Source organism: Colossoma macropomum, unplaced genomic scaffold, assembly GCF_904425465.1.
Source record: "Colossoma macropomum unplaced genomic scaffold, Colossoma_macropomum, whole genome shotgun sequence".
Classification (NCBI taxonomy): Eukaryota; Metazoa; Chordata; class Actinopteri; order Characiformes; family Serrasalmidae; genus Colossoma; species Colossoma macropomum.
The window spans coordinates 1,577,582-1,602,929 of NW_023494805.1; the positions used below are offsets into that span (position 1 = coordinate 1,577,582).

The following is a 25,348-nucleotide window of genomic DNA, read 5'->3' on the forward strand; positions in this document are numbered from 1 at the left end:
AGTCGGGGGTGTGTAAACTTTTGCGCGTGTGAGATCACATTAATGCTCTGCTGATTATCTGCAGTTTGCAGATCAAACGCAGCGAAACTGAAGGTGCTGCTGCACGAGCAGCACGAGCGCTGACGTAGGCGTGCGCGCGATGAGGAAGTTTCCGCAGTTCCTGTGTGTGAGTGAGAGAGAGTGACGCGCGTGCGCTGAACTTTCCGGGAGTCTTTAGTTCTGAGAGGTTTAACTCGGTCCGAGTTCGGTTCTGGGATTAAAGACCGAGACTAAACCCGCTGGACCAGGGGAAGGGCGACTGTGCGCGCGCGAGAGAGAGCGGAGTCCGGCGGCGGCGCGAGGCTGAGAGAGAGAGAGAGAGATGGACGCGTCTCACCTGAGCGAAGACGAAATGGCCGAAGTGAAAAAGGAAGTAAGAAACCCGGAGAGTCTGAATACAAAACCGCGCTAGACTGAGCGTTAAATTAACACTGAAAGGAGAGAGAGAGAGAGACACAGAGTGGGGGAGGGAGAGAGAGAGAGACAGAGACAGAGAGGGGGGGGGAGAGACAGGGAGAGGGTGGAGAGGGAGAGAGAGATGAGAGAGGGGGGGAGAGAGAAAGACAGAGAGAGGGGGAGGGAGAGAGAGACAGAGAGAGGGGGGGGGAGAGGGAGAGAGACAGGGAGAGGGAGAGAGAGATGAGAGAGGGGGGGAGGGAGAGGGAGGGAGAGAGAGACAGAGAGAGGGGAGGGAGAGAGAGAGAGACAGAGAGAGAGAGAGAGGGGGGAGGAGAGAGAGGGAGAGAGAGAGAGAGAGAGAGAGGGGGGAGGAGAGAGAGGGAGAGAGAGAGAGACAGAGAGAGAGAGAGGGGAGGGAGAGAGAAAGACAGAGAGAGGGGGAGGGAGAGAGAGACAGAGAGAGAGAGACAGAGAGAGGGGAGGGAGAGAGAGAGACAGAGGGGGGGATGAGAGGGGGGAGGAGAGAGAGAGAGAGAGAGAGAGAGAGAGGGCGGGGCGGCCACGCGTGGAGAGAGAGATTTCCGTTATTCACTGCAGATCAGAGAGAGCAGATTAATTCACAGATCAGACTGTATTGAGATCGTAATAAACGCAGGAGGGGTCGCAGTGACGTCACTGAGGGTCCTGCAGAGCTGCAGGTATAAAGTAGGCCGAGCAGAGCTGGAACTTTAGTGTGTCCTGCAGTACCGCGCACTGACTGCAGGGGGAGCTGCTCTTAACCGTCTGAGAACAACTCCCGAATCTAGATCTAGTCCTGCTCCAAACCGCAGTCCCACCTGAGCCAGGTGACGATTGGCTGCTCTGCATTGTATCTCATTCAAAAAACAAACCAGGCTGAAACATTCCTTAGAACTAAAGCGTGAGTAGGCGGGGCTAAACTGCTGCGGACTGAATGGGTGGGGCTAAACTGCTGTAGGCTGTATGGGCGGGGCTAAACGGCTGTGGGCTGAATGGGTGGGGCTAAACTGCTGTAGGCTGTATGGGCGGGGCTAAACTGCTGTAGGCTGTATGGGCGGGGCTAAACGGCTGTGGGCTGAATGGGTGGGGCTAAACTGCTGTAGGCTGTATGGGTGGGGCTAAACTGCTGTAGGCTGTATGGGGGGGGCTAAACGGCTGCAGGCTGATGTTTTTCATGCGCAGAGGGGGGGCTGGGTTCCAGCCGATTGGCTCTTCATACTGAAGGGCGGGACTTTCTCTGTAAACAGATGCCATGTCCAGCGCTCTGAGTGCCTCATTCCTGTTCCAGCCAGTGACTGTCTCCTCCTTTGTAACGTCTCTGGCCATGAAGGCCGCTAGTCACGGTTGTGATGTCACAGCACACAGGCGTTCAGTTTCCTCTGATTGGTCTAATTCATCTCCAGGCACAACATCAGTGTTACTGGGTTAAATATCTCCTTGTTTTGGCGACGTTGTTGATCATTTAGACGGTAATTAAAGATGCAGCTCTTTCAAACTGTAATGTCAGCATTAAACTGATGAACCGCTCAGCTCTGTGAGAGATTATTTTAGTATGTGTATGTTTTTAACCAGGTCTGTGATGTTTCTGCTGCTTTCTTATAAAACATTTTGCTCATATTTTAGATGTTCTGTAATCTTCATATCAGCGTTAATGAGTGTGGAAATGAGGCAGGTTGTTCTGACACTGTGGCTAATTTTGCCTTTTGTAAAGTTAGAAAATAGGAATATCTTTATTTTTAGATAAATTTCCTTAAATATTCCAGATCAGATATCAACACACAGGTGCCTCGTTTCCTGAGCAGTTGTACTTTGTGCCGTTAGCTCACAGTTTCAGTGGCGAACAGGCCGAAATGCGGCTGGTCTAACTGTCTGGCCTCTCACGGCTGATGTGACGCGGTGTTTCAGGTGCTGGAGAGGCTGCGGCCGTACCTGGTGGATAAGCTGATCGCAGAGCGGCATTTCGATTACCTGCGCTCCAAGAAGATCCTGACGCGCGAGGACACCGAGGAGATCAGCTGCAGGAGCACACGGGGCAAACGCGCCGGGAAGCTGCTGGACCTGCTGGCCGAAAACCCCCGAGGCCTGGACACCCTCATCGAGTCCATCCAGCGCTGCAGGACCCTCAACTTCATCATCATCAAGATCACAGACGAGGTGCAGCGCGTGAAGAACGAGAAGCTGGAGGCTCTGAAAGGTAGCTTTACTAAACACTCTTCTCTCACGGAACCGATCAGCAGAACGTCTGATCCACACAGCGTTCCCCTTATTTCAGACAAGGTCCATCAGACGAGGCTGGAGTCTGAGTCACATTGTTCTTCTTTAATTTAGTGCTGGAACTACGAGGCTAACAAAGCTAATGTAATATTTTCTGTAAATACATCCACAAAACGTCTCTCCAACCACATCCAGGTCTTCAGTGGAGGGGAATTCCAACGATTCTCCAAAATTCCCCCATAATTCAGTGTGTGAGATGTAAACAGAGCGATTCAGAGTGGTTTGGTGTGAAATGGTTCAGAGGTCTTTACAGTGGTGGTGATAGGAACCAGGGGTCGCCATGACTACAACACAGATATAGACATTTTATTTACTATGCAGAACCACCAGTGAACCTACACGAGTCTTCTGAGTTTATATGGAATGTTGATGATGGAAAATAGTGGAAAATCTGAAATAATAAGTTTTCTTTGGGGACTATTTTGCCTCACAGCGCCCTGCATGTATCCCTCCACCATGAATGGAGTTTAAGTTCTCTAAACTATCATAAAACAGTGTCTCAGTCATCAGGCAGTGAATTCATAACCATTTACTGTAGTAACTTTCTGTGAGGGAGCTTTTAGAGGTGGACGTCTGGTTCCTATCACCACCACTGTGAACAGTTCTGACTCGGTAAGTTTCTCTAGAACAGAGCGTTTCACACCAAACCACTCTGAACCACTTAATTATGCAGGAATACAGTGGAATTTCCCATTAAGGTGGAGCAGAGTTGTAGTAGTTGTATCTTAGGACAGGATTTCTCAACCTGTGGGCCACAGACCACCAGTGGGCTGTGAAGCACCCTGTAGTGGTCCTAAGGCTTGAGCTACTCAGGGGAGGCAGTAGTTCGTACTGGGCCAGTAAAGTCACTTTAAGCAATAAAAGTGGAAAAAAGAATCTCCTTCCTTGTTTGGTGAGGACCGTCACACCGTTTCTTTAGTTTGTGTCGTTTTGACGTGTGTGAACATTCCACCATATTCGGGTCTGCGACAAACAGCTGAACCACAAACAGGCAAAACCCGCGGGTCTCGGTCCACTTCGGTTCAGTTCAGCGCTGATGGAATCGTGTTCTGTGATTAAACGAGGGAGTTCTTTAACAGATCTGGCTCTCCTTCTGTTCTAGCAGCACTTTCCAAGCTGTACAGTCAGTGTAATCAGCTTGTTTACTGTTGGACTCTTTAAGACTCTCATCTGCTCTCCTATGGTTTCTGCAGCTCGAGCTGCTGCTGTTAAAATGGCAAACGAGCCTTAAAATATTAGTGAAGATCCGCGTTTGATTTCAGTTCACTGTAATTCAAATGAATCACAGAAACCCTCTGAACTAAAGAGACGTCCTGAGACGAGAGTATTAACGTCACTGTCAGTTTGGTTTTTGTGACTGAACCGGTCGGATCTTTTTCAGGCCCTGATTCTCCTGTTTTCATTGTCAGCACCTTAGAAAAGGAAGGAAAACTGCATTTAAAAAGCTTCTCCTAGTTTTCCTGTGGGCTGATATGCTTTGTTTGTATAAACAGGGTGGAAAAGGTTGAGAACCCCTGGCTTTGGAAACCGTATGACTCACTGTGAGCCTTAAACATGAACTGAACTTCTCTGTGTAGCTGAGTGTTGAGGGCAGATACTTTAGACTGCAGGTGTTTTGCTGAATTCTGACTCCCTGCAGAATCACGTCCACACACGTCTTTCAGGCATGTGGACACTATGAAGTACAGTCACGATATCTGTTATTTATGTCATTAAAGAACTGTAAATCCTCAGTTTGAATGAGTTTATAAATAAAAATAACAAAAGTGCTGAATCAGACGTGTCTGTATGTCTGTGTGACGAACGTGAACGGGAGTCAGAATTCAGCACAACACCTGTTTGTCTTCAGTCTCTGCAGTTTGGTTCATGTTTGTATCTCATAGTAAGACATACTCTTTTCTAAACCACACCTACAGTCTGCTGCACCTTAAAGAACACCTGGACTGGCTGAGAGGGGTTTTGCTTTGATGTGTTTATGGAAAAGATGTGGGCGACTACAGAGTTTTGGTGTTTATTAGCTATATTAGCCTCATGGCTCCAGCGCTAAAACTAAAGAAGCAGAATTTGGACACCAAACATGTCTTGACTGATCAACCATGTCTGGGTGAGTGGAACATTGTGTACGTCTGATTTTTCACCGAATTCAGTATCAGAGTTCAGACTGTAGACAAACGGAGAGACACTGAAGTGTCTGTGGTTATGAACGTGGTTGAATCTGCTCTCTGCACCAGAACCGTTGCGTTTCTAAGGAACGTCTGGCGAGAGGAGATTTTACCTTAGAATTGAACGCAACATCAGCGTCCAGACAGATTCAACTCTGAAGACGTCCTACCTACACATCCATACGTCCACTCCGGAAGTCCAGCCCTCGCAGCCAGCAGCATTAGGTTTAGCTAAAATGGATGTGGATGAGTTTTCATTCAGAGCATCACTGGATACATTAGACTGCCCAGAAGAGATCCTTGCTTGATGCCACAGAGGAACCACTTTTGGTTCCGTTAAGGAGCTTTCAAAGAATTTCTCTGTGGAGAACCATTTTTGTAAATAAGTTGTGAAAACCTTTTTCTTTTTTTATTCAAAGGAACCTCCAAAATGATATAATGGTTCTTTTACACGAGACACCTTGTAAGAACCCTTTATATTGGTATTGATATATTGAATCTTTATATAATGTGAATGTTCTTTAAACCTTTAAAGGTTCCTCACTCTGACAGTTCTCACACATCACGCTTTTTGAATACATGCATCAAAATGTGTTCCATCAACGCTGTTGAAGAAAAAAAAATCATAGTTTGAAAGCAGAGACAGAGTTTGATGGCCACTGTGAAAAAGGGTTAGTGGCCGATATTGTGATGACAGTTGACCTGTTAAATCAGGGTGTCTGTCTGTGTGTTTGAAATGAAGAATCTCAGACAGGTTTGTTTTTCCAGCAGCAGGTGTGTCCAGCTCAGGTTACTCGACCTCGAAGTGCACGTCTGGAGCCTCTAATGACCTTTCGAAGACTGACCTCTACGACTACGACAAGTGTTCGACCATGTGCCTCCACCCTGATGGGGAGGGAAGCCCCGCCTCCTCCGTGACGAGCAGCTCGTTGAACCTGCGCTGCATTCCCAGTCACGGTAGGGGACGCAGCCCGCTGTCGGTCGGCACCACTGCAGCCAGTCTGAACGTCTCCTCCACGTCATCCTGCCTTCCTAAACCTGGTGACCCTGGAGCCCCGCCCCTTCCTGATGAGCTTGAGGCGGAGGGTCAGGATATGGACGCTGGGGCCTGCGGGAGCACAGGAAGTAGTGGGGATGCCAACTTCCAGCCACTACGCTCCCGTTCCCTGACCCCTTCGGTCGGTAACACGCTTTAAGGGTTCAGAACGTCAGGACGCCTTGCAAATATAAACGTGACTGTGATTAACCAGTGTGGTTACAGTGGGACATAAAATTAGGTAAGAATAGCTCCTTAAGAAAGCTGTAATTAATAATCAACTCCAGTTATTGAGCTGTTAGTGTTGAGGGTAAAGGTGGTGGTGTTCCTCAGGGCTCAATGTGAGGACCGTCTCCTGTTTTGAGAAAAAAAAAGCACCAAATTGACTCCATGTGGAATATTTCAGCTATCATGCTCCTTAAGTTAAGTCATATGTATGATATGCCAAGAATGTCTACACACTGACATATTTACTGTGAGCATCAGGAAATTATTCAGTTACTGCTGTAGAAAATACAACTATACAGAAAGTTGCACATACAGACCAGTACTGAACGTCCGGAAAGGTAATTAAAATATATTAGCAGTTTCAGTATGTCATATGAATAAGAATGCATATTGACAAATGTATAGGACTGGAGTCAGAAACAGAGTTTGTCACACTGGCGGATCTTCTGAGGCGTTTTCAGTCTTGAGGGTACACTAGTTAGGATTTTCTTATGAATATACATTTGAATACTGTATAAAGGAAAAGTTAGTGTATAAGGTTTGTGATATTGTAGCATCTGTTGTTGGGTCTGTAACGGCTTGTCAAACATTGCGAACTGGTGCTTCTCATAGAATTTATCCAAATGTGTTGCCGTCAACTGTTTTTTATTTTTTAGTGTTCTTCGTATGCGGGTGGCTTGTTGCTGTATTTGACTGAAGATGTTTATTTTGATGATGCTGTAGAAATTGGTTCATCAGTTCATCGTAAAAATGCAAAATCACACTTCAGATTAGCAAAAGTGAGATTTTACAATAATTCAAACCCCGAACGTCTGTTCAGCTTTTCACAGTCCAGGGCAGGTGACAGTAAAATACTCAGTGTTCAGATCACAGATTTGAACACAGGGGGCGCCACTGGTTCTGTCAGCGCTGTAATTCCTGGAAGGTGGTGGAACAGGATGCCTTACAGTCATTATCTACAGTAATCAGGGTATTTATCAGTACAGGGCTTTTGCAGAGCTCACTGCTCACACGCCCTGTTTACACCTGAGTCACCGGAAACACTGAGCTCATTAGTAATACTGAAATACAAAGATCATATCGTCACATTATTGAGAGGAAGATAAATAACCTCTTGGTAAAGGGGGGGTTGGGGCAGGGTTATACTCTCCTGTCTGTAATGCCTGTCCTGTATCTCCTGCTTTACTGTGTGTCTTGTGGGGGTTTACCTGAGTATGAGTATCTGAGTATCTCTAAACTCCGAGGAACTGACGGCTGAAAACTGAAATATTGCTGATAAACACACAGACCACACAAATAAACACACAGACCACACAAATACACAGCTATTCATCATTTATTTTTATTATCGTTTATATTCATACATGTGGATATGCTGGTCTATGTTATTTTTAAATGTATGTATATGTAATGATTATGTAATGTTTTCATTAATTGATGTTGATAAACCATAAAGTTTCATAAATTGATTTCAGTGTCACTGTCCTATGTTGTGAGTACATTTTAAAAGTGGCTTTATATAATTTCAAGTTAAAATATTTGTATAAATACACAAAGTGACTGGCGTTACTATCAAAATCCTACAGGGACAGTAGCCGTATTATTGGACTTATATTGTGTGATTTTATGTCCCAAAACCAGCCATAATTCATTCATACATGTCTATTTTACAAACTCTGTTTATCCCTGAATGGGTGGAGCTAAACTGCTGTTCAGCTCCACCCATTTAACTACTAAATGGTGTTTTGGCTGTAACTCGTCACTCCTTCTGGAGGTGAGTGTCGCCCGCAGTGGTGCTGGTTATGATGGACAGATATGCAGTGAATGTGAACAGACTGGATGAAGATGAAGATACAGATGAGGAATGGAGCTTCTCTGTAGATGAAACATGGCTTTGAGCAGATCTGATCTGTAAGGTCACTGCCGGTCAGTCAGACACTGGTTCGGCCGGTTTGAGCGGACAGTAGTGACAGTAGCTACATGATCTCAGATCCTCACCAGCACTTGTTCACACTGTAAGTGTTCTGAGGCTGCACTGATGTCTGAGCAGGCTTTAGTGGGCAGCAGCTCCAATGAGAACATTTCGGTCCTCAGCAGAGTGACCAAAGCCGACCTGGAGGCTCTAGAGGAGCTCAGGAGGAAGCTCAAATACTTCTTCATGAGCCCGTGTGAGAAGTATCGGGCCAGAGGACGCAAGCCATGGAAGCTAATGCTCCAGATCCTGAAAATCGCCATCATCACCGTTCAGGTAAGAGGAACACGGTGCACTAATAACAGCATTTCAGTTATTCTGATTAGGACTGTCACGGTTATTACATCATCGCCTCCTTGCAGTCATTTTCACAGCTGTTAGTTTTCACAGTTATGTTTATGTTGTAAAAAATCAGGATGTGAAATGGCTGCATTTTTATCAGAGTCAAGTACATGTAAACTAAATAACGTTACGTGTCTTACAAAACAACAAAATGACTGATTTCTAACTGTAGCTGTAAAGACTTCAGAGGGCGCCAGTCTTTGTTTGGCCACTTTAGGCTTTTAAATTGTTACTTGCAATTATTTACATGGTAGTTAATTGTCATCTACACTCCTGGGTAAAAATGGGCCAAGACCAAAATATAATGCTGTTACTGCTGGTTCTGGCTGGTCAGAGTCCAGATTTAAACCCTATAGTGAATATTTGGTCTCACATTAAACTCAAACCAGCTCAGCAGTGTTTTTCACCTGATTGAAGCCATCAATGCTGAGTGGATCAATACTGACTCTTCTTTCTGTAAAAGACTATCTGAACATTCACACACTAAACTACAGCATTTAAAGACAAGAAAAACTCTCCGCACTGACTGACTGTAGCTGTTTGTTTAATGATCTGTTGTTAAGACCATTAAAAGCTTTGCCCAGGAGTGTATGTATTTCATAATGGTGACAGGCCTCATTCTGAACTATGTCCAATTATGTATTTCCATTGCACGAGGAAACATGCTCATTTGTGAAATTAAAATCTTTCTAAGCATCACATTTTGGATACATTTCAGTAATTTCATCTGTGCTCTGACCAGGCTCGGCTCGGCTCGGCTCGGCATTTGTTTCTAATTCCCTAATGAGCATAACGTCTTTTATTGAAGCAAACAGTCACAACTTTGGCTCAGATTTCAGCAACACATTCATACTTTTTTATTATGAAAGGCTGTTTTGTCTTTTAAAGGTTTTTTCATGTCTTTCATGTCTTTAATTGTTTTTGTAGTTGATTTCTTTTGGGCTGAGTAATGAGATGATGGTGACGTTCACAGAAGAAAACCTCATCTCTTTCAAGCATCTTTTCCTCAAAGACTATCAGGACAGAGACAGTGTTCATACCATCTACACAAAGAGCCAAGTGCACGACCATATCAACTACGTCATTATGAGGGTAACAGAAAAGACACACCTGAGTCTTTAGCTAACTTTGTGTGTTTAGCTTCATATCTGAAAGTCATTTAATGCTGGTTTAATATATTTGTGAGAAAAAGTAAAGATGAATCTTTAAGTTGATTCTGAATTTCATGTGAAGAATGTCTCCTTCAGAAAGCTGTAATCAGTAACTTACAGTATCTTGGTATCTTATTAGTATCTCCAGCTTCTAAGCTCTTAATATTAAGGCTAGTGGTGGCATTCCTCAGGGCTCCATATCAGGACCCTCTCCTGTTTTCAGAAAATATCAGCATTGAAATGACTTCAGTGTGGAAAAATGCAGCTGTTTGGCTTCTTTAAGTCTGAGGAGTCCAAGGGTTACATTAGCAATGATGAAAGATGCACCTTTGGAGACATTTCACTCTTTTAACACTAGTTTATACTTTCGTACGTTCAAATTGTGCAGAAAGCTAATTGCAGATTGTGATGGTGTAGCTACCCATGAAATGTGGCAGTGCAGTATTAATGACAGTGTTTGGTAATGCAGTGAACTGAATTCCCTTTTCTGGCTTTCAGTCAGATTTCCAGTTAGTTATTGCATTTATTGAATGTCTTCATTTCTCTCTCTTTCAAAATGGAGTGTTTCCATCCATTGAAAGGTTCTTTATGGAATGTAAAGTGCTTCTTTAGAACCTGTTTTAGCACTTTTATTTTTAGGAGTACTGGTTTAGTATCTAACATCGCTGGGTTTGTATTTATGGTGAAGTGAGCGGATCTCTGCGGGTGAAGATGCTTGGCTGGTTTGGTGGGATGTTTCAGTGTTTATCTGATTGTTTATCTGATGTGTTGTTGTGTTTCGATGGTCAGTACCTGACGCTGCAGAATGTGACAGTGGGGAACCACGCGTTTGAGAGGACCCACGGAGTCTTCACTCCACTCTCTCTCTGCCAAGAGTTCTATCGCCATAGCAGCATCTCCCCCAGCAACGAGACCTTTGACATCGACCCACACGTGGAGAAAGGTGCAGCGTTTCATTCACTTTAACACCAACAGAAACACGACCTCTAACATTAACACTGACACTATTACTAACATTAATATTATCAGAGCGTGACCATCTTAGCAGCTCTGATTATATTTCAAATTACATTAACTTCAGTTAAACTCATAGAAAAGTAATGACTGATCTTCTTCTGGCAGAGTGTGTTTACATTTACCCGATGAAACCCTTCCAGAATGAAGCTTTTCCAAACGTCACCAACTTCACTCTGGACTTCAAAAGGTAACCGTTTTCTGCAATGGCAGTAAATTGTGAATCTATTTAGTTTAAATGGTGAATCTTTTCTCACTCAGAGTCATTAGATTCTGTAGAATTGCTGACTGTGCAGTCGGACTGGAAGCTCCTCCAGTCTGAACGTTTTTAACTTTGGCTATGGATGTTGGTGGTTTACAGGATATTTATCAGGAATGTACAATGAATACTTAACTCAGTGCTCATTAAGAGCTGTATAAAGAGACGGTCTTCAGTCTGCATTTGAAGGCCGCGAGAGACTCTGCTGTTCGGACATCCAGTGGGAGTTCGTTCCACCACCTGGGTGCCAGCACAGAGAAAAATCTTGATGCTTGTCTTCCACGCGTCTTGAAGGATGGCGGGTCGAGCTGAGCTGTACTTGAAGCTCAAAGGGCTCGAGGTACAGTTCGAGTTTTGACCATTGCCATCAGGGAGGGAGGGGCTGGTCCATTTTTGGCATTGTAGGCATCAGGGTTTTAAATCTGATGCAACTACAGGAAGCCAGTGAAGGGAGTGCAGCAGTGGGGTGACGTGACTGAACTTAGGAAGATTGAAGACGAGCCGAGCTGCTACATTCTGGATGAGTTGCAGAGGCTTGATGGCCACATAGGAAGACCAGCCAAGAGCGAGTTGCAGTAGTCGAGCCTTGAGATGACAAGAGACTGAAAAACCTGCATGACCGAGTCAGGTTCTCAGTATGAGCTGAGAACGATAATTGGCCGTCCAGAATCACACCAACTTGACCGACTTCATGTCTCTACATACGGAACAATCAGAGAGTTCTCAAATGAGATGGCAAGATCATGATGAGGACCTGTAGTTGCAGGGATGAACAGCAGCTCAGTCTTGAGTGTTGAGTGTTGAGCTGTCATCCATGTAGAGACGTCAGTCAGACATGCCGAGATCCGACTGGAAACCTGTGTGTCAGAGGGTGAGAAAGAAAGCATTAGTTGAGTGTCATCAGCATAACAGTGATAAGAGAAGCCATGAGAGGAAGTTACATCACCAAGAGAACGAGTGCAAAGAGAAAAGAGAAGAGGACCCAGCACCAAGCCTTGTGGGACACCAGTGGAGAGCCTGTATGGAGAGGATGTGGTCCCTCTCCCTGTTACCTGATAAGAGCGAGCCTCCAGATAGGACTTGAACCACTTCCATGCAGAGCCAGTGATTCCAAGTTTAGAGAGGACAGACAGATGAATAAAGTGGTTGACTGTATATGTTTTGGTGTATTGTTGCTATTGTCTATGTTCCACTGCTGTGTAAACAGCTCCTCCAGATACGTCTGATTATTCAGTGTATTTCAGACTGAAATATTCTAATAGAATTAAATCCTGATGAAGTTTGAGACTCACTAAAGTACTGAATCAATTTCTAAAGAATTGTAATTAAATTGAATCGTTCTGAGCTCAGAGATTTATAACGACTATATAAACTCTGATTGAAGTGTTGAACTGTAGGTGCTTACAGTGCGACTGTGTTTATATTGATTAGAAATACATTGATTATAAACAGACTGATTATAAGTCTTTAGATTACAGAAGCAGCTGACAGGCTCTGATGTTCGTTCTCTGTTTCAGGCTGTTAGCTGTCAACATCTTCCTGAAGGTGAAGGCCATTAACCTGCAGACCGTCCGGCACGATGAGCTGCCTGACTGCTACAACTTCAGCATCATGGTCAGTGAATACTGACTAATAATATCTAATATTTAATTATTATTCACTGAGTTTGAGTTTAATGAACCGAATGAATGATTTATTACTGCAGTCTGTAAATCAGTAAGCTCAGTAAATTCGGTCTGATCGAGTCGTAATGCTGTGTAAAGATCATTTCCTGAATGATAATAAATCCTCCTCTCTTTAACTCTGACGGTCAGTATAGATCTGATTGGCTTACACAGGTGTCAACAGCTCATCAATCATCTCTCAGAGTTTCATTCAGAATTCATTCTAATCAGCCAAGTAAAGTATCAATACTAAAGATCAAATACATTTACACATAAACACAGTTATTTTTTATTTTTTCAAATTCTTCCAGTTTAGCTGAGTTCTATGAAGCTTCACCGTATCTTTTCAGACTGCCGCTAACGCAGCGCCACCGTACAGCCGAACGTGCTGAGTGATGTGGGGAGACGGGGGGACATCCTGCCGCCCCAGAGAGAGAGAGGACAATTGTGCTCTCTTAGACTCTTAGACGGACGGCTGTAGCATTACCAGGGATCGAACTTGCGATCTCCTGATGAGACAACGCATAGACGGTTGCGTCATATATATATATATGTGTGTGTCCATCAGCAGCCCCTAATTTAATGAAGTATTGATTAGAGAAAGCAGGTATTGATGAATAACACCAGTTAATTCTGGTCTTCCTATACAGAGAAACAGATGGACTACAGTCTGTAACTGCAGAAACACAGAGTGAAACTATGTGGTCAGTGGAGCTGATAAAGTGGACAGTGAGCGTAGAAACTTCATGAAGCGGCCGTTCAGTGTGTATTTATAGTACACTGTGATGTCAGTTCGGTAGATTTAGAGCAGAGTTACAGTTTCAGAGTAAAAACAGAAACACACACTCCTCTGTTTACATCACACACACACACTGCTAAGGCCTCAGTAAAAGACACGCCTCCTCCGCTGGTGACTGACCTGCCATTGGGAGTCCGTCTACCTGCCCAGGCTCTGTTGTGGTTTGCTGTGCTGAGCTGTTTTCAGCGAGATTAGCTGGTCTGTTTGTGTTGCAGATCGACTTTGATAATCGAGCTCAGAGTGGACAGATCAAAGTGTCTCTGAACAGCGAGGTGGAGATCAGTGTGTGTAAAGACTGGAACGTCTCCGGATCCAGTGAGTTCACTTACTGCATCACAGCCACAGCAATCAAACACAATGCTCTCATTAATAAACTCATACTGACATTTACATCTGTATTATTACACAGTTATAACATTACAATCATTATACAATCATAGTCCGACTTTCAGTCAGTGTTTCAGTAATGCTTATTTTCTCCAGTAGGGGGTGCCCACCCATTCAGCCTACAGCAGTTTAGCCCCACCCATTCAGCCTACAGTGGTTTAGCTCCACCCATTCAGCATACAGCAGTTTAGCCCCACCCATTCAGCCTACAGCAGTTTAGCCCCACCCATTCAGCATACAGCAGTTTAGCCCCACCCATTCAGCCTACAGCAGTTTAGCCCTGCCCATTTAGCCTACAGCAGTTTAGCCCCGCCCTGTTTAGATGTGAGGGTTAATAAGAGGTTGATTGTCCTTCCTGCAGATGCGGTCAGTCACTTCCTGATGATGGTTCTGTTTGACTCCCTGGTCATTCTGTCCTGCCTGCTCTCTTTGATGCTGTGCATTCGTTCTGTCATTTCCGGAGTCCAGCTGCTGTCTGTGAGTGACCACCGGTGCCCTCTGCAGGAGTGCAATACCTTTACCTTTACTTAATCAGACAAAACAGTATCTCAGTATAAAAGTGACCCCTCAGTCTGTCCTGCACTTTCCAAAAGGCTTCAAATATAAATGAACATGTTTTCAGTAATTCAGGGTGTCATGATTATACAGCACAGATCATCAGTGTAAGTGTAGTCTGCTCTGTTCTGTAGAGAAAGTCTTCACCTTAGAACAAAAACACATGAAACCTGATACATGTGGATCGTTACAGCCCTCTAACCCTGCTGTCCAGCCGTATCCATAAAGAGCCGGTGTGGCTGCAGGATTTTATCCCAGCAAAGCCGGAGATCACCTGATTCTACTGTCCTAAAACCTGCAGTTGCACCGGCCCTTTATGGATAGAGCAGACACCTAAAATGTCTGATCATATTAAAGCCTCATCAGATTATTTAGAGGAAAACAATATCATGTGTGACTGTTACAGCCTGGAAATCCAGAACTAGAAACATAAATAAACAGCACCTTTTCTCCCCACCTGCACTCAGACAAACAAAACAACAAAACACAAAATTACAAGCCAAATATCATAGTTTAGTTCTTCATGGCACCTTTATCTTCAGGGATGAGAGAGCCTGAAAATAACAAACAAAACCTCAAATACCAACTCATTATGAATAATCAATAAACCAAAAAAAAACTAAGAAAATACAATTTCTGCCTCTCTGTGTAAATAATAAACAGCCCAACCCACAAACAGACAGGCCTCATCTCCTACAGAGCTAACTTGGTTTGCAACTACAGTGAAGCTGTGATTAAAGAGAAACAATAAAGTAAAATAATCCATAATAGTAATTAAACATCTCACACACACACAGAAAAGAGAGGGAGCCATTCCCAAATCCCAAACCCGCCATCCTTTTATAACCGGGCACAAGCCACCGTAGGCAGAGCACACAGAGAGCCGGCTAGTCTCCATGCTAGGCTAATACATAACGGCTAACCCCAAGAGGATCCTCTGATAGTAAACTGGACTAACTTAGCTTCCGCTCGGTGGTTAGCATTCCAAAAGTGTCCACCTGTAGAGAGCCGTATGCCCAGATGAACGTGTTTGGAGTGATGTTGTGGTAACAGATGAAGGTTTTGGTGTGTAATAGTAAACTGTGTGTGTGTGTGTGTGTGTGTGTGTGTGTGTGTGTGTGTGTTAGGAATACTCCCGGTTTGTCTCCGCCCACCGCAGGCGGTCAGTGTCATGGTCAGAGAGAATGGAGTTTATTAACGGCTGGTACATCCTCATCATCATCAGCGACACCCTCACTGTTTCTGGATCAGCACTCAAGATATTAATACACAGCAAGGTACACACACACACACACACACACACACACACACACACACTATACACGCACACTACACACGCGCACACACACTACACACACACACTACACACACACACACACACACACACACACACACGCGCACACACACTATACACACACACACACACACTATACACACACTATACACACACACACACACTATACACACACTACACACGCGCACACACACTACACACACACACTACACACTATACACACACACACCCTATACATACACACACATACTATACACACACAAACTACACACGCGCACACACTGCACACTATACACGCACACACACTATACACACACACACACTATACATACACACACATACTATACACAGACACTATACACGCACACACACTATACACACACACACTACACACACACACACTCACCCATACACTATACACACACACACTACACACACACACACACTCACCCATACACTATACACACACACACACTACACACGCACACACTATACATACACACACACGCTATACACACACACCACACACACACTGCACACTATACACACACACACTACACACACACACACACACACACACGCTATACACACACACTACACACACACACTACACACTGTACACGCACACACACTATACATACACACACACGCTATACACACACACACCACAAACTATAGATACACACACATACTATACTCACACACACACTACACACTACACACACACACGCTATACACACACACCACACACACACACACACTGCACACTATACACACACACACCACACACACACACACACACACACACTATACACACACACTACACACACACACACTACACACGCACACACGTTATACATACACACACACACACTATATACACACACACACACACACACACTCTACATACTACACACACACACACTATATACTACACACGCACACACACTATACATACACACACACACTATACATACACACACACACTATACACACACACACACACTCTACATACTACACACGCACACACATTATACATACACACACACACACATATATGTGGACTATTCTACTGAATTAGTTGAAACTGGTTCCCACAGTGAACAGAACTGTTTATAAATCTATAAAGTAATCAGACTTTAGATGTTTACAGGGTTCTGATCTGATCCATATGAAGTGTTGTGTACATTATTAACTGTGAGTCACTGTATGAATGTGTGTATTGTGTTGCAGGAGCTGACGAACTACAATGTGTGCAGTATTTTGCTGGGCACTGCTACCATCCTGGTGTGGATGGGAGTGATGCGTTACCTGGGATTCTTCCAGAAATATAATGTAAGAGATCCCACAGCACTTCCTGGAACAGCACTTCCCGGAACAACTGGGTGGTTTATAAGATCAAAACATCCATATTAGTTTGAAAAGAGAGCAGGCAGGAGGGCAGAGAGCAGGCAGGTGATCAGAGAGCAGGCAGGAGGGCAGAGAGCAGGCAGGTGATCAGAGAGCAGGCAGGAGGGCAGAGAGCAGGCAGGTGATCAGAGAGCAGGCAGGAGGGCAGAGAGCAGGCAGGTGATCAGAGAGCAGGCAGGTGATCAGAGAGCAGGCAGGTGGACAGAGAGCAGACAGGAGGACAGAGAGCAGGCAGGTGGGTAGAGAACAGGCAGGAGGGCAGAGAGCAGACAGGTGATCAGAGAGCAGGCAGGTGGACAGAGAGCAGACAGGAGGACAGAGAGCAGGCAGGAAGGCAGAGAGCAGGCAGGTGGGTAGAGAACAGGCAGGAGGGCAGAGAGCAGGCAGGCGGGCAGAGAACAGGCAGGAGGGCGGAGAACAGGCAGGAGGGCGGAGAACAGGTGGGTGGGCAGAGAGCAGGTGGGTGGGCAGAGAGCAGGCAGGCACGTGGGCAGACACGCACCAGGGAAACCCATTAACACAAATCCAGGAAACGAGAGTCAAACATGGAAAGATATCAGACACAGAAACCAGCTCACAGCTCACAGCTCAGCTATGAAACACAGAGACTCAGGGCTCTTGGCCAAATAAAGGTGTGTAAGGAGGGGTCACCGTTAAGGTGAAGCCTGTGGCTGGAGGTGACCCCTCCTCACACACAAAACCCACACAGCTAAACCTCCCAACAAAGAACATCACAATAAACACACACACCTTAAACTAACAAACAACAAAAATAAACAACATTTAGTCCCTTTGTTGGCGGGCCAGCTGCATTGCCACACCTCCAGAGTCTCTCAGTGCCAATGAGCAGTGGGTCACTACAATATTAATTAATTATATGAATTAAATCACTGGATGGTTGAACAGCTACATCAGCCCCGTAGCTCCAGCTAAAGCTAAAGAAGTGAACTTCAGATACTCATTGAGTGTTGAGGGGGTAAACTTGGGGAATTACAGTGTCACTGAACTCAGTAACTCAGTAACTCTGTAACTTTAAACCCAGTGAGGTGATGAGTGTGTCTGAGTGTGATTTTTATGGCGTGTGCAGATACTGATCCTGACCCTGCGGGCGGCGCTGCCCAGTGTAATCCGCTTCTCTCTCTGCGCTGTACTGATCTACCTCAGCTACTGCTTCTGCGGCTGGATCGTCCTCGGACCTCACCACGAAAACGTGAGACACGCAGCAACAATATACACATACGATCATCTCGTTCTGGTCTAGACGCCCACATGTGAGCGGGTGAGAATTGCTCATAAGACAATAAATTTCTCAAAATCAACATTCAAATGAAAAACAGCCTGTAAGCAGTGTTAGCCTGTGAGGATATTCTACAGTCCTGATGGAGAACCGTCTCAGGTGTCTCCCTGTCAAGAGAACACCTAAGCTCCTTTCACAGGTGCAGTTTTACCTGGAATTCACTGGTAATTAAACATTAAATCAATCCTGGTTACCTTTACGAGACCTAGTATACACCTGGGGAACTGTGTGAGCAGAAGCTGGTACATTATCTGGAAACACAAAGACATCCAGATTACAGCTCAATGTTTCTGTGAGGTTTTCTATGTTGTTTTGTGGAATTTCCATTTTATGTAAATGAAATGGGCAATGCACTGTCCAGTTCTACTGTATTTTAGACGTTTAATAATACACAGCAGAGCAGAGATAAGAACACAAACACCCCATAACTAGGTGTTATTTTAAAATAGTGAAAACAAAGAAAAACCCTTCTTCAGTGAGTGTCTAGTTCTGTAGGACACTGTATATGTGGACAAAGATGGACATTGTGGTTGTTCTGAGCTTAATTTCATTAAAGATTTCATTAAAAATCTGAATTTAAACACAAAATCTGAATGTGATAAATTTGAATCTGTATCTTGCCTGATTTCTGAAACTGAATTCTGAACTGAAATTGAACGTTAAGGTCTGTAAGAGAGCATGATAAAATCTGTTTTATGGTTTTATGATACAAGAACGTCTGAAATTCATCATCATCATCTTAACCTGCTTGATCCAGATAGGATTGCGGTAGCAGTAGGTAGAGCAGAGAATCCCAGACGACCCTGTCCCCCGCAACTTCCTCCAGCTCATGCCAGGCGATCCAGAGCCGCTCCCAGGCCAACTTGGAAATGTAATCCCTCAAGCGGGTACTTGGCGTCTCGTCCATGCCTGGTAAAACCCCACAGGGAGGCGTCCAGGGGGCATCCTGATCAGATGCCCGGACCACCTCAACTCCTCTCGCTCCTCTCAGTGTGGTGGAGTAGCGGCTCTACTCTGAGCTCCTCCCGGATGACCGAGCTCCCCACCCTGTCAGTGGATTGTAGCCCCCCACCCTGCGGAGAAGCTAATTTACGCTGGTCGTATCCATGGTCTCATTCTTTCGGTCATTACCCAAAGTTAATGACCACAGGTGAGGGTTGGGATGTAGACCGACCAGTAAACAGAGATCTTTGTCTTATGGCTCAGCTCCCTCCTCACCACTACAGTGCGGTACAGTGACCGCATTATTGCTGCCGCCTGTCCCAGCCTGCGGTCGATCTCACGATCCCTCTTCACATCACTCATCAACAAAACCTAAGATACTTAAACTCCTCCACCTGGGTGCAGGACCTCTCCCCTCATCTGGAATTCAGTTTCTAGAAAGAATTCAGTTTTCTCTAAGAAAGCAGGAGCGCTTCTTCCCCGGAACGGATGACTCAGAGAAAGAGGAGGACTCGCCAGGCTGCATCGGCCTCTGCAGCGGCGCAGACCACTGCACGCCAACTACACGCCAACTACATACCACCTTAACACACCACTACGCGCCAAACTACACACCACTACACGCCAACTGCACGCCAATTACATACCACCTTAACACACCACTACACGCCAAACTACACACCACTACATGCCAACTGCACGCCAACGACATACCACCTTAACACACCACTACGCGCCAAACTACCCACCACTACACGCCAACTGCACGCCAACTACACACCAACTACATATCACCTTAACACACCACTACACGCCAAACTACACACCATCTTAACACACCACTACACGCCAACTACACAGCAACGACATACCACCTTAACACACCACTACACGCCAAACTACACACCATCATAACACACTACTACATGCCAAACTACACACCAATGACATACCACCTTAACACACCACTACATGCCAACTACATACCAACTACACGCCAACGACATACCATCTTAACACACCACTACACGCCAACTACATACCACCTTAACACACCACTAGATGCCAAACTACACACCATCTTAACACACCACTACATGCCAACTACTTACCACCCTAACACGCCAACTACACACCGCCTTAACACGCCAACCACATACCACCCTAACACACCAACTACACACCGCCTTAACACGCCAACTACACACCGCCTTAACACGCCAACCACATACCACCCTAACACACCAACTACACACCGCCTTAACACGCCAACTACACACCGCCTAACCACCCTGTCAGTGGATTGTAGCCCCCCACCCTGTGGAGAAGCTAATTTCCGCTGGTCGTATCCATGGTCTCATTCTTTTGGTCATTACCCAAAGTTAATGACCATAGGTGAGGGTTGGGATGTAGACCGACCGGTAAACAGAGATCTTTGCCTTATGGCTCAGCTCCCTCTTCACCACTACAGTGCGGTACAGTGACCGCATTATTGCTGCCGCCTGTCCCAGCCTGCGGTCGATCTCACGATCCCTCTTCACATCACTCATCAACAAAACCTAAGATACTTAAACTCCTCCACCTGGGGCAGGACCTCTCCCCTCATCTGGAATTCAGTTTCTAGAAAGAATTCAGTTTTTCTACTAATTCAGACTCACTTTCAAAATGACATCTGGGTGTCTAGCAGGCAGAAACAGTTGAACACCGAATCTCTGCAGGTAATACGGCTTGTTTTATAACAGACATGGTGTGAAATAGCAAAGTGTGTGAAACAGAGCATGAATGTACTGTAGCATGTAGAAGTTTCTAGAGGCCTGTTAAACCCAACAGATCTGTGGTGGTCCTCTGGTGGTCCTGTGTTGGTCCTATGGTGTTCTTATGGTGGTCCTCTGGTGGTCCTGTGGTGTTCCTATGGTAGTCCTGTGGTGGTCCTCTGGTAGTCCTGTGGTGGTCCTATGGTACTCCTGTGGTGGTCCTCTGGTAGTTCTGTGGCGGTCCTATGGTAGTCCTGTGATAGGACCTAGGGGGTTGGGGGTGGGGGGGTGATAAACTGCTGGGGGCTGCAGTCTATGCGTGTACCTGTATGGTAGGTGTTTCTGATAAAATGTGAGTATAGGTGCAAGGTGGTGGGGGAAGGCAGGGGACAGGAAGATATTCTGTGTTGGATTGCTTTTGCCTGTTAGACACCCAGATGTCATTTTGAAAGTGAATCTGAAAATATGAATTAATAGAAAATAAAGTGAATTTCAGCTCAGAGTTCGGTTTCAGATGGTACAATTCAGATTCAAAACATTCAAATTCAGATTCACACATTTAAATTCAGGTTCTAGCTAAGCTCCTCTCTCTCCTCTCCGCAGTTCCGCACCTTCAACATGGTGGCGTACTGCCTGTTCTCCATGATTAACGGAGATGCCATCTACTCCACCTTCACTAAGCTGCGCGAGCGGAGCTGGGTGGTGTGGCTCTTCAGCAGGATCTACATCTACAGCTTCATCTCCATCTTCACCTACATGGTCCTCAGCCTCTTCATCGCCATCATCACCAACACCTACGAGACTATCAAGGTGAGACTCCGGAGTTCAATGTTCGGTCCAGCTCCTGTCACATCCACAGTGATGGGCAGGTCTGAGATCCCATCAGTGCTTACTGTGTGAACAAGACCTTCCAGTTCTGTTTTTAGGATGATCTCGTCAACCTGCCATCACCGATTCTTCTGGGAAAAGTTCTCCCATTTGAGGCTGTTTGTCCTGACCACCCATTCACCCCCCCATGTGAAATAACAGTGGGAGTAAAACACAAAAGAACAGACCCAAAAAAACATTCGCTATTTCAGCTGTTTCTGCTCATAAATGTGTCTGAAAAATTCAGCTGAAAAATTCAGCAGTTATTAATAAACAGAAACTACAGAAGTTGCGTGACGTGTATCCGTGAGATACTGATCCAGAGTGCAGGGTGGAGTTTAGGGTGAAGAGCACTGCACTGCGCCCCCTACAGGCCACAGCTGGAGTTATATTTTTATATTAGTCCAGAAGAAGAGAAGCTTCAACATAAACTGTACAAACTAGTGTGAGTTTAGATCAGCATCAATGTGTGTGTGTTAATGCAGTGACTGTGTGTGTGTGTGTGTGTGTGTGTGTGTGTGTGTGTGTGCAGCATCAGCAGCAGGACGGCGCGGTGTTCTCAGAGCTGCAGGCGTTTATAGCGGAGAGCAGGAACGCTTCATCCTCTGGAACGGACGACTCAGAGAAAGAGGAGGACTCGCCGGGCTGCCTCTGCCTCTGCGGCGGCGCAGACTGACTCACACCACTGCACGCCAACTACATGCCAACTACATACCACCTTAACACACCACTACGCGCCAAACTACACACCACTACACGCCAACTGCACACTAATGACATACCACCTTAACACACCACTACATGCCAAACTACACACCACTACACGCCAACTGCACGCCGAATACATACCACCTTAACACACCACTACATGCCAAACTACACACCACTACACGCCAACTGCATGCCAACTACATACCACGTTAACACACCACTACATGCCAAACTACACACCACTACACGCCAACTGCACGCCAACTACATACCACCTTAACACACCACTACACACCAAACTACACACCACTGCACGCCAACTACACGCCAACTACATACCACCTTAACACACCACTACGCACCAAACTACACACCACTACACACCAACTACACGCCAACTACATACCACCTTAACACACCACTAGACGCGAAACTACACACCAATGACATACCATCTTAACACACCACTACAGGCCAACTACACGCCAACTACATACCACCTTAACACACCACTACATGCCAACTACATACCAACTACACACCAACGACATACCACCTTAACACACCACTACATGCCAACTACATACCAACCACACACCAACGACATACCATCTTAACACACCACTACAGGCCAACTACACGCCAACTACATACCACCTTAACACACCACTACATGCGAACTACATACCAACTACACACCAACGACATACCACCTTAACACACCACTACATGCCAACTACATACCAACTACACACCAACGACATACCATCTTAACACACCACTACAGGCCAACTACACGCCAATGACATACCACCTTAACACACCACTACATGCCAACTACATACCAACTACACACCAACGACATACCATCTTAACACACCACTACAGGCCAACTACACGCCAACTACATACCACCTTAACACACCACTACATGCCAACTACATACCAACTACACACCAACGACATACCACCTTAACACACCACTACATGCCAACTACATACCAACTACACACCAACGACATACCATCTTAACACACCACTACAGACCAACTACACGCCAACTACATACCACCTTAACACACCACTAGACGCCAAACTACACACCATCTTAACACACCACTACATGCCAACTACACACCAACTACATACCACCTTAACACACCACTACACGCCAACTACATACCACCCTAACACGCCAACTACACACCGCCTTAACACGCCAACCACATACCACCCTAACACGCCAACTACACACCGCCTTAACACCAGCTCCCTACGCCTGTCAGATAATGTACCACTGTGCAGTGCAGGTCTTTCTGATCTGTACCAGTTTCTGGGTAACAGAACGTTTTAGACCTTTATAAATACACACTGATAAACTGGCCAGGAGCCCAAGGTATGTGTTTCTAATAAAGTGGCCAATTGGTGGAAATACAAGATGGTTGTTTCTAATAAAGTGGCCAGTTAGTGGAAGCAGAAGCTGGGTGTTTCTAATAAAGTGGCCAGTGGGTTTATTGAAAACATTACAATGAGATTATACAGCATTTAAGACCATATTATGTAAAATACTGCACTTTCCCGCTTCTGAACCGTGTGTTATTGATACAGTGAATAATTTACTGTTTTATTGTTTATATCTGTGTCCATTTTGTATTTATTAATCAATATAAATAAAGATTATGACTGGATTTTACACTCTGGAGCACCTTTTTTTACCCCCAGTCATTCATATTTAACTACCCCAGCAGCCAATCAGGGGTCGCCTCCCGCTCTGCTCATTTTCATATCAGCTGACCACCTGTTAAGGTAAACCGGCCGGCCTAGTGAGCCAATGGGAGAGTTGGACAGTAGTTGCTCGGCAACAGGTTGAACCAATCAGCGTGGAGGTTGGTGTTCTATGTGAGAGAGAGGAGCGTTTCAAAGCCGGAGAGGAGAGAGGGGTAAGCAGAGCTACAGCGGTGATGGCGCTAATTTTAGAGTTATTTTAGAGTTAAACCTGTTTATATTTGTAGCTGCAGCTCCTTAAATCGCCGCCGGAGGCTTTAAAGGTAAACGTGAGCAGAACATCTCTTAAATTACACCTCAACGGAGCTGGAGTTGGCGAACTTCCCGTTCCACCTTAAATGGTGCAGCAGTTGCATTGGGGCGCCTCGGGCGCCCCAATGCAACTGCTGCACCATTTAAGGTGGAACGGGTAGTTCGAATGAGAAGCCAGCTCACGGGGTTATAGTATCGCTGATGTTTGTTTATAAACATTTAATCGGTGGTAGTTTGTAGTTTTGGATCATAAATATGTTATTATATCCTCTAAATCAGCGTTCTGAAGATCTGCCGTTAGCTCGGCGGCTAAAGCTAACCGCAGGTGCCTGACAGGTCCCAGCTCTGGCGTTAGCTTTAGCTTTAGCCGCTAACTGAGATCAGAGCGTGAAAACAGAGACATTCTGTGGTAAAACCGTGTTTAGTTTGGCTGTCTTTACCCGTTGGTGTGTAATCGAGGGTCGGTGTGTGGCTGTGTTGGGTTACGTTCCTGTAGAACCCCAAACAGGTGGTCGGAGATCTAGAACGCTGATGTAAACAGCAGCAGATTAGAGATTAGAGGTTCTGCTGACTGGATGTGGACCTCATTCATGTTCTGGTGACTCTTTAACCCGGAAGGTGTTTCAGGTTCTCTGACTGAGCTGCACATGATCATCAGGCAGGTTGGCTGGAGAACCTCAGCCTCCTCCCGAGTTCTGGGTCTGGAGATACAGGGGTTTGTGAGGAAGTGCGAAGGT

General features: G+C 45.4%; 3 protein-coding genes across 8 annotated transcripts in view; all 3 read left to right on the forward strand.

Moving 5' to 3' along the window:
* Window positions 1-175: 175 nt before the first annotated feature.
* On the forward strand, window positions 176-7,625 carry bcl10 (BCL10 immune signaling adaptor). 2 transcript variants are annotated; one of them, XM_036597325.1, is made up of 3 exons: window positions 176-412; window positions 2,362-2,650; window positions 5,661-7,625. In XM_036597325.1, the coding sequence occupies exons 1-3, from the start codon at window positions 362-364 to the stop codon at window positions 6,086-6,088; spliced, it is 768 nt and encodes a 255-aa protein (XP_036453218.1). In that variant the 5' UTR covers window positions 176-361; the 3' UTR covers window positions 6,089-7,625. The 2 variants fall into 2 exon arrangements, with proteins under 2 accessions (XP_036453218.1, XP_036453219.1); XM_036597326.1 differs by having other exon boundaries at window positions 5,664-7,625.
* A 310-nt stretch (window positions 7,626-7,935) lies between these two features.
* Window positions 7,936-22,696, forward strand: mcoln3a (mucolipin 3a). 2 transcript variants are annotated; one of them, XM_036597260.1, is made up of 12 exons: window positions 7,936-8,404; window positions 9,398-9,562; window positions 10,411-10,564; window positions 10,744-10,825; window positions 12,412-12,508; window positions 13,573-13,672; window positions 14,106-14,221; window positions 15,427-15,576; window positions 16,827-16,928; window positions 18,091-18,213; window positions 21,600-21,806; window positions 22,396-22,696. In XM_036597260.1, exons 1-12 carry the CDS (start codon window positions 8,195-8,197, stop codon window positions 22,537-22,539), a joined length of 1,650 nt encoding a protein of 549 aa, XP_036453153.1. In that variant the 5' UTR covers window positions 7,936-8,194; the 3' UTR covers window positions 22,540-22,696. The 2 variants fall into 2 exon arrangements, with proteins under 2 accessions (XP_036453153.1, XP_036453154.1); XM_036597261.1 differs by lacking the exon at window positions 22,396-22,696 and having other exon boundaries at window positions 18,091-18,282; window positions 21,600-21,675.
* Window positions 22,697-24,416: 1,720 nt separating this feature from the next.
* The window catches only part of ssx2ipa (synovial sarcoma, X breakpoint 2 interacting protein a), a 15,966-nt gene continuing 15,034 nt past the window's right edge, over window positions 24,417-25,348 (forward strand). For 2 of the 4 annotated variants that reach the window (XM_036597253.1, XM_036597250.1), the window contains exon 1: window positions 24,463-24,622. The gene's annotated coding sequence lies outside the window, so the exon portion shown is untranslated. Of the gene's footprint in view, window positions 24,623-25,348 lie in introns of all 4 variants that reach the window. The other 2 variants (XM_036597251.1, XM_036597254.1) reach the window with 2 other exon arrangements.